A 13,710-nucleotide genomic window follows, 5' to 3' on the forward strand; every position below is an offset into this window, starting at 1 on the left:
ATGCTATCATAGCAATGTCAAAAGCAATATCAGGGCGAGTTTGTTTTGCAAGCCACAACAGTTGTCCAACTTTTGATCTAAGAACAGTTTGTTCGACTGATGAAAGCTGAGAATCACTTGGCCTTTTTCCATCAATTGAGACTGTCTTTAACACTTCAACATAATCTGTCTGACTCAATATTATCTTATCATCTGCATGACTTAGACCCAGTCCTAAATATTTGAAGGATTCTGAAGCTTCTTTTCCGACACTGAACTTTTCTCTTATTTTCGATATAATCTCAGTTTCAAACAAATTGGTTCCTGCCCACAAAAAATCATCAACATGAACTGCAAGAACACCAGCCAGACCATTTGAATTATACCAGTAAAATACTGCTGGATCAACTTTAGATTCAGTACCTCCACATTCATTTAGGGTTTTCTTAACCTTTTCATACCATTTCAAAGAAGCATCTGCAAGACCATACACACATTTCTCTAAAAGCCAGAGTTTTCCATTAGCATTAGCTTCTTTCGGTGGACGAAGATGAACTTTTCTTTGCATTTTCTCCCCTTGCAGAAAGGCAGTTTTAATGTCTATGGAATTAATGGACCATTTCTTTTGCATTATGATTGAAAGAATGAGTCTAAGAGATTGTTTGTCACATGTAGGAGAGTTCTTCTGTATTTCATCCAAACAATCTTCTTCAAAACCTTTTGCAACAAGTCTTGCTTTCCTGTATATTTCATTTTCAGCTTCTTTTATAGTATATACCCATCTAGTGGATACATATGACTGACCATAGTCTTCAACTTCTTGATAAACATGATGTTTCTTCCAATTTTCAAGTTCAGCTTTACGAGCATCACAAAAGTCAATCTCATTAAATAATGCTTCTTCTGATTCTTCGTCATCCTCTGTATCCTGATCTGTGTCAGACTTTACAACTTGCAATTCATCAACCGTACTTAAGTCTATTGATAACTTGTTACCTTTAAGCTCTTCAGGTTTCCTATATTCTACATTGTACCAATTCTTTTTACTAGATGATGCTTTACCAGCTCTACTCAGAACAACTCCTTCTCGTGGAGTATCATCACCTGGCATTTTAAAGTTCACTTTCTGGTCCTTTTTTAAAAGTAATGCTTTATTACACTTAGAATTAACACTTCTACTGTGTACTGAAGTTGCTTGCTCATTACTCTGTTCTCTCACTGGAGTATCTTCATGATTATCATTATCAAGCTCCGAGTCACCTCCTGATCTACTTTCCTCATAAGATTCATGTCCTTGATTCACAGGATCATCGCTGTCTATTTCAGAGTCACCTGCCTGACTTCCTAATTCAGATTCATGTCCTTCTACTTCATCGCCACTTTCACCATGTTCATTATCTGACTGATTGTTGACATGAGAGTCTTCCTCGTCATCACTATCATAATAAAGGACTTCATGCTCAGCCTTATTCTTGTTTAAGTTTGAGGTTTTTAGACCTTCTCTTAATGTTACCCTCTTTTCCTTTTGTTTGTTTTTCTTATCTTTTTGTTCATCAATATCTCTTAAAATCCTACATTCATGCACTCTTACATAAGTTCCTCCATATCTTATAAACACAACAACATTGTCCTGTCCAATAACTGTACCAGGTCCTTTCCATTGATTGTCTCTAAGAAAGTATACTTTATCTCCATTTCTGAATTTCTCACCTGAGGGACGAACCTGCTTTCGAAGAGCACGCCTAATTTTCTCTGAGGATTCTGATGCTACAAATGCTTTCCTAGCCTCATGAAGACCAACTAAGTGTTTTCCCATTGTTTTACTCATTGTTTCTCCTTCAAGAGCTGGAGGTTTATTGACTAGTGTTGACGGCAGGTTAGGATTTCTTCCAAACACAATTTGATAAGGACTGTACCCATACACATTTACAAGACAATTTTTGGCATTTACAGCCCAGCTAATTGCGGTTTCCCAAGATAGATTTGAGCTTTCTCTGATTTTGTTTACTGTTTCAGTTAGAGTTGCATTATGTCGTTCTACAATTCCATTTGACCAGGGACTGTATCCTGCTGTCGTCTTAACTGACATGTTTAGATTTTCAGCCATATCACGAAAAATTTGAGAATTGAATTCCCCACCATTGTCAGTGTATACTCCAACTTCAGGAGCACCATATACACTAACCCATATCTGCATGAATTTGTCAACAACTAACTGTGAGTCTTTTCTCCTGATAATAGCTGCTGCACTCAAACGGCTAAACAAGTCAATTATGTGCAAATAGTAAAAATTATGATCAATCTCATGTAAATCCATAGCAACAATTTGGTTAAAATCATTTGCATGTGAAAAGCCCACTATTGGCTTTGGTTTTGGACGTTGGTACTTGAAACAGACAATGCACTTTGAGCAAACATCATTCACTATTGCCTTAGTATCTGAGTCAACTGAGCCTGCACTTTTCAATAGAGATAACAACTTTTCAGATGAGGCATGACCAAATTGTTTATGCAGTTTTGATATAATATCCCTCTTTCTTTTCTTAGAGAATCCAGAATCTACCTTCAGGATTTCCTCCTCACTCACTACAGAATCGGTCTGCCCAGTTCTTCTGTCTTTGATGTTTATGCAATAATGACCATTTGAGGTGAAATGAACATCAACTGGTTTTCCAAACATTGTCACTTTATCATTATGGAGATCAAGAACTGTTTGTGCTCTTTTCAAAGAATCTTTGCTCAATAATAGAGGTATTTCACAGTCAACTACTTCTGTTTCTATGTAACATTTTAAAGACCCAATTGTGGCAGGTAACTTCACGGACTGATAAGAATGTACTGTTTTACCGTCACCAAATTTGAAAGGTGTATTACTTTCCTTGCATTTTATTTCTTCATTAGCAGAGTCGAAAGTGTCTAAAAACTGATGTAACCATTTTGTCCTGCAAACTGTTTTGGTACATGCTGTATCTACAACTGCAGCATTAAATGCCTCGGCTACAAAAATTTCTTGAGGTGTAATGTTTTGTTGAGAAGTTGTAATAAGAGTTATGTTTACAGTTTCAGATGTGTCTGTTTGTTCCTCTGTAAGTTTAACATCATAAGTTTTATGTGGACAATCCCTGAACCAGTGATATTTTGAATCACAACATCTACAACGAGATATGCTTCCATTTATAGTTGGATTAAGTTTGGATTGAGTATTTCTTTGATCAAATGATCTATTCATGCGATTGCGAGCACCAAATCTCCTTGAACTACGCCCTCTATCAAAACGATGTTCTCCTACAAATGCAGATTCTTCTTTAACAGTAACTATATCATTATCACTCTGTGATTTCGATGCAAATATCCTATTAAGGGCTGCCTTCATGGTTTCAAACTTTAAATCAGAACATGCAGTTAAAGCTAAATGTCGATCACTTTCACCAAGTCCTGCATTATCTAGGAGTTTAAATGCTAATATTGCATCAGGAAGTGGCATGTCATATTTCTTGCATTTGTTATACTTCTGTTCAAATTCAATTATATAGTCACACATTTTAATCGATGATTCCCTGTCATACTTATCAAAAGCTGTATATGCTGCATAAGCTTGATCTGTCTTGTCCTTTTCAAACAATTTATCTAATTCTATTATCAATTTGTCAACTCCTTCATCAACATTCAAATCCTCTGGTGTTATTTCTAACGCTACTTCTCTTGGCTTCCCTTGTAACGACAGCGCAAGTGCTAGGCCTCTCTTCTTTATGTCCAATTCTGTAACCAATTGCCACATCTTCACTTCATTCTTCCATTGCTGATATGACTTCTCCTTTGTCAAGCTTGGTGGGTTCTTATAACTCAGAGCCGTCGCCATCTCGCCGGATGTTGTGAGCTCTGCTACCACTGTTAACTGGCTATAAATGACTGAAGTGTTCTTTGTACAACTTTAATCTAAACCCACCAAGTCACTGTAAATACAAAGATACATACAAATAGAACTAAAGACTATATAGACTAAACTATGATATCTAAACTACTAAACTAAATAGTTAACACCAGGATTGTCTTTCACTTTACATTTGTACTGATGTGAACAAAAATTTCAGTTTTATTATCACAATAGATGGAAACTATGCAAAATAATATATCCCAAGCATGCTTCAATTATTCCCTATAATCAACCAAAAATCAAGAATTGATTTGGCTTTGAAATGAATTTGGTGGAAACATGCATGTATGGTTTTTGCTGTTTATTAAAAATTTGGAACATATATCTTAACATGTGTTGGATAAAGGAGTTCAATTTTTTTTTTTTGTAGAAAAAACTCCAACAGAAGTAACATTGCTTGGAACCCAGTATCTCATGTATAATTTTGTGAAAGATAACAACACTGATGATGGTCTACAGAGTAACGAAGATGAGATTGATCTTTATTTCCGTACTCAGCAACCTGATGGATTACTATTTTTCATAGGTAAGAAGCTTTATATGCATACGAATAGGTTAGATTAATCAACGACAATGCGGAGGATTTGCTCTACGGTCGTAATCCCCTGTTTTTGTTTGATAACGTCTGATCTGGTTCGCTGCAGTACAAAGAGCCTACTTTTATTGAACAAAATAGATACAGCTCAAATTATAAAGCTAGTTCTGTTTTATTGATTTTTAACCAGGTTTCTATAAATTATTTGTCATGAATTAATTGGAAACAATTTTCAATATACATAAATCTTCCTCAAAGCATTAATGTCAATAAAAAATACAGTATTTTATATTGTTTTATAATTTGCATGTTGATTTTATTTGAATCTTGATTTTATAAGAGATTCGTCTCTGTGAAATACTATCTGTTGAAATGTTGAGTAATTAAGTTAATGGAAACCTTGATAAAATATGTCATTTATTGTTATATTGTTTGACGTTAATTAACTTTGAAAGATATCACTCAGATTTATTGCTCTGAAACTATTTTCTTCCAATAAATACACACTGTATCAGTTAAAGTTTTTTTTCTTCAAATCTGCATGTCCAATACAGTTTCCTAAATGCATATTAAACTCAAAGTACAGATACGAACTAGTTTTTAAAGAGTCTTACTGTTACATTGTATTACTCCCTTATCATCACTGTCTATGGAAGTTTTTGTGAAGGTAAATAGAATGTTTTGCCACCTTGAATTCTAAATTCACAAAGCTCTATAAATCTATCAAAATGTATTCTCCAGACTTTAATATAACATTAGTCAATCAGATATCAGTTATAATATGATTTAATTTTGACTTTAATATCTGCTTTAGACTTTCAAACTTCTTCCACTTTGGGGAAATTGCAAAACTGCCAAAATTGTCTCATTTTTATGTTACATTGTTCATCTAAGGTGAATGTGGCAAAATACACGACATAAATATGCAAATCTTTTAGTGTTGACAGGTATAACTTATTTTATGAAGGTAGTACTTTTAGAGGAGCCTCAAGAGGAGCTTGGTAATCCATATTTTGAATACAGATGAGTTATGGTACATATATGTATAAAGTTTTACCAATTCCTAGAGACCTTGATCTCAATTACTTTTATTAATAACAATTTAGCAAGCTTGGCATTTCAACATGTACTCTCTTTTAATTGGTATGAAAGCCTTGGGTATTGTTAAAAATGGATGTTACCAAAGATTGTTTTTACTTGTGTAATACATTACAGTTTACAATTTTGTTGATTGCATTAAAATAAGCAAACTTTTATTGTCATTTGTTTAGGTGATATGACAGACCACATCATCATCACTCTAAGAAATGGAGGTGTGTTTGTTCGAGTCAACTTAGGATCTGGCCCATGGGAAGAACTTTTACCAGCCAATGGCTACAGATTTGATGATAACCAGTGGCACCATCTAGTGGTGAAAAGAAAATCAAGAGAGGTAACAAAAAAAGGAGTACACTTTATTCTTAAAGATGCACATTTTATTACTACACTTTAAGTATTCATAGTGCTGATTCCAAGTATACCAGTAGTACAAATCTTTTGTAATAAAAAATTGCTAAACAGAATTACACACTGTAGCTTAAGTTATGTTTTCCTCTTTCTCATATAATTTTTAGTGCATGAGGTAAATTGTTTAAAAGACTTGATAGATAAATTTTAGCTGTAGAGCTCTCGGTTATTAAACTTTACTCAGTACTCGTAGTATAAAACTTTTGCTTGAAATACCAAATCCACAATTTTGATTGGTTGATTTCTGAGTCTGAGTACAATAATTGAACTTGAAAGTTCTATGACAAAAAGGTCTGGACTGTTCCTTTGAAAGAATTAAACTCTGCCGACCATTTCTTGCAATGATAAAACTCTCAAAAGTAAACTTAAAATGTGATGCAAGTAATTTAAAAGATCAATTGAAGTGCCCATTACAAGAATTTTCCTAAACTTATATTCTACATGCAATTGAAGCATAAAGTGCCATGTCAATGACTGCATTGATTTCCTCCGGAGGTACTGTGACTAGCATTCTGAGAGAAAAGTAATATGCATATATTATAATGATTGTTATATTGTGTCATTAACTGACAGATTTCCTGTATAGGAGAAATGACAGTACTGAAGAGACAGTTTTGGAACTTTTTAAGTTTTAGTCTTTTATAGGAGACACTCACTAAGTAGGCTTCCCATAAAGTTTAATGTTAAATAGCAAATTTTGAAAATGTTTCAAAATAGAAATGTTTCGAGTATTGCCATTATGCTCATCAAATTTTACATTTAGTAATTTACAATAGGAAAAAAACTTTCTTCTATCAATTCATTACCTTAGTAATTGAATTTCAAAAATTTGCCAGAAACGTAACCAGTTTATAACCTGTTTGATGAGTCCAATTTTAAAACACAAAATTTTTATGTTCTGTAAGCAGTTATTACCTTGTCTTTGCTCCTTCAATACAAATTGGAAATATATATTGCCGTACGATGGTTGATGAATTTGTCTCATACAAATTACTAGCAACTATGAATTATTTAGGCAATACTTTCGATGTTTATTGAAGTTGCTAAATGTTGGATTGCATCCCTCTATGGGAATGACCAATTGAGAGAAATGAGACTTACTGATGCAACTGACAGAATATGTATTATCACCTTTAGATTTCATAAGTAAATTAATAAAGAGAAATAAATCTAATGGATTTGGGACGTTATGATAACTTTGTCAATTATATAGTCTAGAATCAGAAATCTAGACGTTCTTTTAATTGGACTGTATCTACTTTATAAGTGCAAGACCCCAATAGTGATTATATTTGTCTGCAGGAAATTAATTCTCTCTAAATTCTGTCAGAGAAAATTAATATCCTTTAGAAGAAAATCAACATAAAAGGTGAAAAATATTGGCATTTTTGTTGCAGATATGCTTTATGATTGCAGTGAAGTGAAATTTGATATTTGATATTATCTATTTGTTGAGCGAAATGTTATCCAATTTTTGTACTATCAGTGGGAAAACATCTTTTAATTTTTGTTCGTTCATTTCTGTTAGAGATAAACATTGGTCATTTAGAATCAGCACTGTGAAATATTTTTATCTACAAGCTTTATTAATTATTATTCTTTATATTTAATTTAATAGATTATTTAATGTAATACTTACACCTGTTTTTAATCAATATATCACACTATAGTAACAGTAGCAAAGATGTAAAGTGGCAAATTTTTGTAAGAGGTTTATTTTTGAATATTTCGCAATTTAAGGTGGTAGACCTAGGTTAAGGGAAATAACTCTTTAAAAAATCATCAGTACGTTTGTGTCAACCATTTTCAAAAACATATTCTAAGCTTCTAGGTTACATAGATTATTTTCAATCTGTTTCAGGTAAATGCTTAAAATACATTGGTGAACTTGACTTTTACAAACGCTTGACTGATTTAAAGAGTTATCTCCCTTAACCTAGGTCTACCTCCTTAAGATACAATTGCAAAAAATAATCTCATATAATTATTATTATACCCACCAAGCGACATTATGTTTTTTAGTCTGTGGTTCTATTTGATCTTTGTTGTTAGTTTAAAATAAGATCAGAATCATAGACAAGAAAATTGGAAAAAAAAGGCCAGGGCAGATTAAATTGGTCTGTAAAATTGTGAAATTAAAATGATACAATAAACACTCTTAATTATTAATGGGATGACTTAGTGTTGAATGCATACTAGTAACAAAATTTTATGAAGGACAAGATTCATTATAGAGGGGGGGTAACAAAATTTTATGAAGGACAAGATTCATTATAGAGGGGGGATAGGAGGGGTCCTGGTCCCAAAATCCGAGACTTAAAAACATGAAATCCTGAGGTCCAGAAATTAAAGAAATTTAAATCCCGCCTTCCAGAAATTCGAAAAAAGAATTCCCAGGTACCGAAAGGACCAATCCCAAAATCCTGAGCTTAAAAACACCCAATCCCCAAGTCCCGATAAAGGTTCGAATCCCCCCTCATTATATTTACTGCAATACATGCATTAAGTTGAGAGAAATACTAACCGACAGGTCACAATGTGTCATTGGACATACCAGCTGATACGGTAAGCTGTCAGTAAAAAGTACCAATCAAATTTTTATAATACCATTGTGATATTCATGCTGACTTATGGTACCTTATCCTATTGAGATATGTTGCTTTTAAATATTTATCCATAGATTTATGTGACTGATATAGACAAGGAAACTAGTTCGGTGTGAAGCCTTGGAACTCACTATATACATTTTTAATGAGACTTGACAGTGAAATATATATCACTGATGTTAAAGTGAAATATTTGAGAAACTATAGAATTTGAATTTAATTATTAACACCATCATAGATGAAAATAATCTGTCTTAATATTTTACATTTTACCCTGAACTTTAATTAAAGGATTGGTCCCCATTAATAAAATCAAGGATTTGTATTTACTATACAAATCCTTGATAAAATCCAATAATTATAACACTAAACATTAATGCTAGGATTGTTCTAAGGATGTTAATGAGTTGTGTACTTATATTTCATATATAAAATTCTAGAGAAAAATAAAGTTGAATAAAAAATGTGTAAACAAAATAACTAAAAAAATATGGAAATTTAGATTTGAATGTAGATGTGATAAGTGACTCTAGCAGTTTTTTATCCTAAATATTGCTTGCATGTTCAAATTATGGGCACCTCTTATTGCAATTGCTAAATATTGCACATATTTAATTTGAAACCACAGTAGTATTGTATAGTTGCATCATGTTTGAGTTTTTTACTTTTTTGCCGTCAGCTCACTACAGGGAATGCTAAAGCAGTAGTAAGTAAGCATGTCCCCCACAACACTGCACGCTTTGTCTTATGTTTGTGTGTAACCCTGCATGGTCATTAGCTAATTAAATTGTATTATATGTGATTGTCAAATCAAACAGTAGAAAATATCACAGATTTTTGTATTACTGTGACAGAAAGATGAGTTTTTGTTCTCAGAATCAATGATTCGAGTTGTAAGGTTGTGATCATACCATTTACAGAACTACTAATTATCAGAAAAAAGGCTGTAATTTTATTGAACATATATATAATTAGATGAAAACTGAGTAAAAAGTCAGTTGAATGGGGATAAACAAGAGAAAATCTATATAACCTAAGAGAAGTTTAAATTAGTCTGTGATCATAATTTTTGGACAAGTAATTATGTTATGAATCCAATTATTATTCTTTTTTCCATTTTATCGTATTCTCAGAAATTATAGTCTAGTTGTTAATTGAAGTTTGTCACAAACTAAATTGGACCTCTATGTTCATTTTTGTCTTTGCTTATTTTCTGTTTATAAATGGTTAGATAAATCCATTGTGTTATTGAGTTAGTTATAAACCTCCATCTAACAAAAGTATGGAGAGCGCTATGTAATTTTGAAACATTTGTGAACACAAAAAAAAAAGTTCAATTATGGCTTATCTGAACAAATTTTGTCTTACAAACAGTTTAACTAATATCTTCATACACCTTGGTAATATATATACAGTATAACCTGTGTTTTCCTACACACTGGGGGACCAGAATTTTTTTTCAGATTAAGCAGGGTGTTGGAATACTTAAAGTTTTTTCTGCAAGGACAGGCATTTATTGGGACCAGGAAAATGTGTCTGTTAAAGCAGGATGTTGGAATACTCAGGTGTCAGATTAGACAGGTTACACTGTATATATACTTTACATATATACCAAACATAATATGAATCTAAAATTTTACAGATAGTATTGTGTTATACAAAAACAACACCAAAACAGCATTTAGAAATATAATGAACATTTAGCATTAAAATATCAGATGAATATTGGCCTATACAATGTTTTTCACGCAGGATGGTTATTTCTGGTAGTTGCTTTTAGATTTAATTGTTTTATCCATTAGTGTTGGCACCTATACTTGTCACTATACACTTCAACAGTATTTTCGGTCAGGCTGAAATTGAATCCCATTATTTACTCCTTGTGTGGAAAAAAGAAGATGTAATGAGGCAAAAGTCGGTAATTTCAAATCTCAACAGGAAACTTATTCTGACGCTGTGCCCATAGTTGAAGGTTGAATTCAGATAAAATAGACATTATAATTAGCCTCAGTTGTTCAGATTATGACCAGAAACACTCCTGGTATATCGTACAGCTAAGGATTAATTTGATTAGTTTTTACTTACACTTAAGGAAGAAAACAAAAAAAAAGATTTTAGTTGACTTAATTACATCATGCAAAATCAAGGATGGTACAAAAAATCTAAGGTTCATTTATTTTTTAAGGAATTCTCATGTCAGTCATTTATCTTGATTAAGGGCATTGTCTTAACGTACATGGTTTTGAATTATTAAATCAAAGTGTGTTTCTTTCCTGTTTTACTTTCATTGATCCAAACAAGTGTATGCTAATTGAGATACATAGCCTTGCATAGTTAATACCAGTGATTAGCAACCATTGCATGTTAGTTGTTTTGTCAGAAATATTGTGGAAATGTTTTTTCCTTATGACTGTGTATTCTCTACGTGATATCTGATATGACTATTGTTAAGGGTACCTTTCCTCAAAGTACTCATAACCCTTACTTATTGTAAAATTATAGAGTTCCTTGATGCTAAACATCAACCTTGAGCAATATAAAATTATAGCATAAGGGTCCCTTGATTATAAACATCCACCTTGAGCAATATAAAAGTATAGCATAAGGGTCCCTTGATGCTAAACATCCACCTTGAGCAATATCAAATTATTGTTGTTCTTTATTGATATTTAAGAACTTTAAGGTAACAATTTGGCAGTGTACATTCTTCATTTGAAACTGGTATTATTATACTAATTTAATAGTTTAAAAGTCCCAGTTTGAAAACAAACACTAGTTTTCAAATTCCTTGACACATTTTCCTGGGGTTTAATTTTTGCTTCTGTATGCTCTTATAGACCTAGCCTATGCATTTTGTTTCCTTTATAGAATAATTAATATATTGATATCATTTACTTCTGAAAAAAGCCTTTCCAGCGCCAAAATACTGAAATCATTAATCTATTCAATTATTTAACTTTTTATCTAGAATCGTTATCAATTTGTTGCTCCTCTAACAATAACCCATGTTGACATGCCTGTGTTCTCTGCCTTAAATTCTTGCTATACTAGAACACTTACATATAAATATTGAATAGCTATAAAACAAGTGATATGGGTACAGGTATTCATCATACACTCGAAAACATAGTCCAGCTAAGTAAATAGAATGATACATGTAATGGTATATTTAAAAAGAAAGCATTAGTTTGTATTGATATATATATATTTTACAATGATGACTATCAAGAAAAGGAAAACAGGTCTTTCATTTTTCAGCATTAAGATTGATGAGTTATATAGTATTAGAACAGTACCATTGGGGAAAACAAACAGTAATTTATCTATGTCTGACAATTATTTAATTGATTTAAAAGATCATTTTCTCTATTTCCTTCTAGCATTGTCTTTATCTGTCAGATGTACAAAAATCAATTAGGAAAGTATACTTTGTCCTGTTCAAAGCTGTGATATCGCCACATTTAATCCTATAAAAATAGAACTTTTAACAGGGGAATAGAGATATTTGACACATTTTAAATTTAGGAGATTTACAGACTTATACATCAATTGGAGCTTTCAGAGCTGGTAACAAATTTTCAAACACATCAATTCTAATTACTAAAATTTTCAGTTAAAACTAAAAAGATGTTGTTAAAAAAGTTTGTTATGCAGTGAGCCATTGATGCTGTATACAGGATCTAATACGAATCAGAACAGCAACTACTTTCCTTGACCAGAAAATCCCTGGCATTAAATTCTTAATAATAAGTAATAAGTATAATGTTTTACACTTCTGCACAGTTTTCTACCAACGTTTACCTTTACAAAACTAAAGCATTAAAATAATTTGTATTTTGTGGAACTAGGAGATAAAGCTTCAATTTGATGTTTCAATTGTTACTACTTTTATGTTATAGTATGTTTAGAAGAAATAAAGTGGTACAAATAATCTTTATTGTTCTATTTTACCTTGTGGAGAAAGGTATGCCTAGTCATACAATGTGGCCTGTTGCTCATTGTTTAAAACTGGACAGTCAACATAAGATTTTCACTTTCTTATTGAGATGAATAAGAGCATAAAGTATTAAAGTTAGACCCAGCTTAAGAAGGCTTGCAATCTTTGGAGCATAACTAAGACAAAACACTCATGAGTGTTGCGATAAAATAAAACATATGGTTGATTCATTATTATATATTTGTGGGGTACCAAGTTTTATGGATATCATGGGTAAAAATGAGCCACAAATTTAAATGTTTAATGTAGTTTAAATTTCTTTTAGGTTTGTATTCAAACTTTGGCAAAGCCCAGAGATAATACATTTTTTCCTCAAAAAACAGCAGTCTGAATAACTTCAGAAGAAATAAAGAATATAGTAAATGATATTCCATTTACAAAAGAACTGTCAGTATGCAAGATGGAAAGACAATAACATTTAATTATGTCATAAAGTTTTGATTTCTATTTCAGATCCATGTAGAGGTGGATGGTTCACATAGACTAGACGGGACTACTTTAGGGTCATATGTCATGTTACATATCATTACATTGTATGTTGGTGGAGGACCTAGTCCACTTTACAAAAACCGGCCTACTCACAATTTTAAAGGATGTCTAAAAAAGGTAAAGTTGATTTGTCATAAGAGGCAGTTGATAAGTGTAGATTTTCTAGTTCATATCTTTTTGTGAACTGTGATTGTTAAATTCCAACATGTCTTAAATTTAAGGTTTATTGTCCTAATGATTGGAAAACTCTAAATTTTAAAATGATGACTTGCTTTTTGCTCCATGTCATTAGGTTTTGACCTTTTGATTTCTCCCTAAAGGGTAAAAAAATGGTTGAAGAAAGAGATAATGACATTAAACAAATCCACCTCTTGAGCTATGAGGTGAATAACACTAGATCAGAGATACAAAGATCAGAATATTACTATTTCCCACAAGGAAAGCTTGTACTTTTAAAGAATAGTAAATGTAATCTAGAGTACTGTTGTACTTTGCACTTCTCAGAACTGTCTTTCGCTTCATTATACAGGATTTGAATTTTTTATGTTCTACTTCTGTTTTTAAAGTTCCCATGTTTGTTTGCACTTTTATGGATTAACTTAGGAAATAAGCAACCACACAGGCAGACAAAATAAACATGTAGACAAGTGAGCATCAGGTGTTT

General features: G+C 32.1%; 1 protein-coding gene across 13 annotated transcripts in view; it reads left to right on the forward strand.

Annotated features, from left to right (window-relative positions):
- Positions 1-13,710, forward strand: part of LOC139514409 (neurexin 1-like) — a 91,001-nt gene that overhangs the window by 45,384 nt on the left and 31,907 nt on the right. For 7 of the 13 annotated variants that reach the window (XM_071303602.1, XM_071303606.1, XM_071303608.1 and 4 more), the window contains 3 exons: positions 4,284-4,439; positions 5,720-5,880; positions 13,011-13,163. In XM_071303602.1, the coding sequence (XP_071159703.1) occupies positions 4,284-4,439; positions 5,720-5,880; positions 13,011-13,163 (470 nt within the window). Of the gene's footprint in view, positions 1-4,283; positions 4,440-5,719; positions 5,881-9,239; positions 9,267-13,010; positions 13,164-13,710 lie in introns of all 13 variants that reach the window. The other 6 variants (XM_071303599.1, XM_071303605.1, XM_071303607.1 and 3 more) reach the window with 1 other exon arrangement.

The sequence above is a fragment of the Mytilus edulis genome, chromosome 3 (assembly GCF_963676685.1).
Source record: "Mytilus edulis chromosome 3, xbMytEdul2.2, whole genome shotgun sequence".
Lineage (NCBI taxonomy): Eukaryota > Metazoa > Mollusca > Bivalvia > Mytilida > Mytilidae > Mytilus > Mytilus edulis.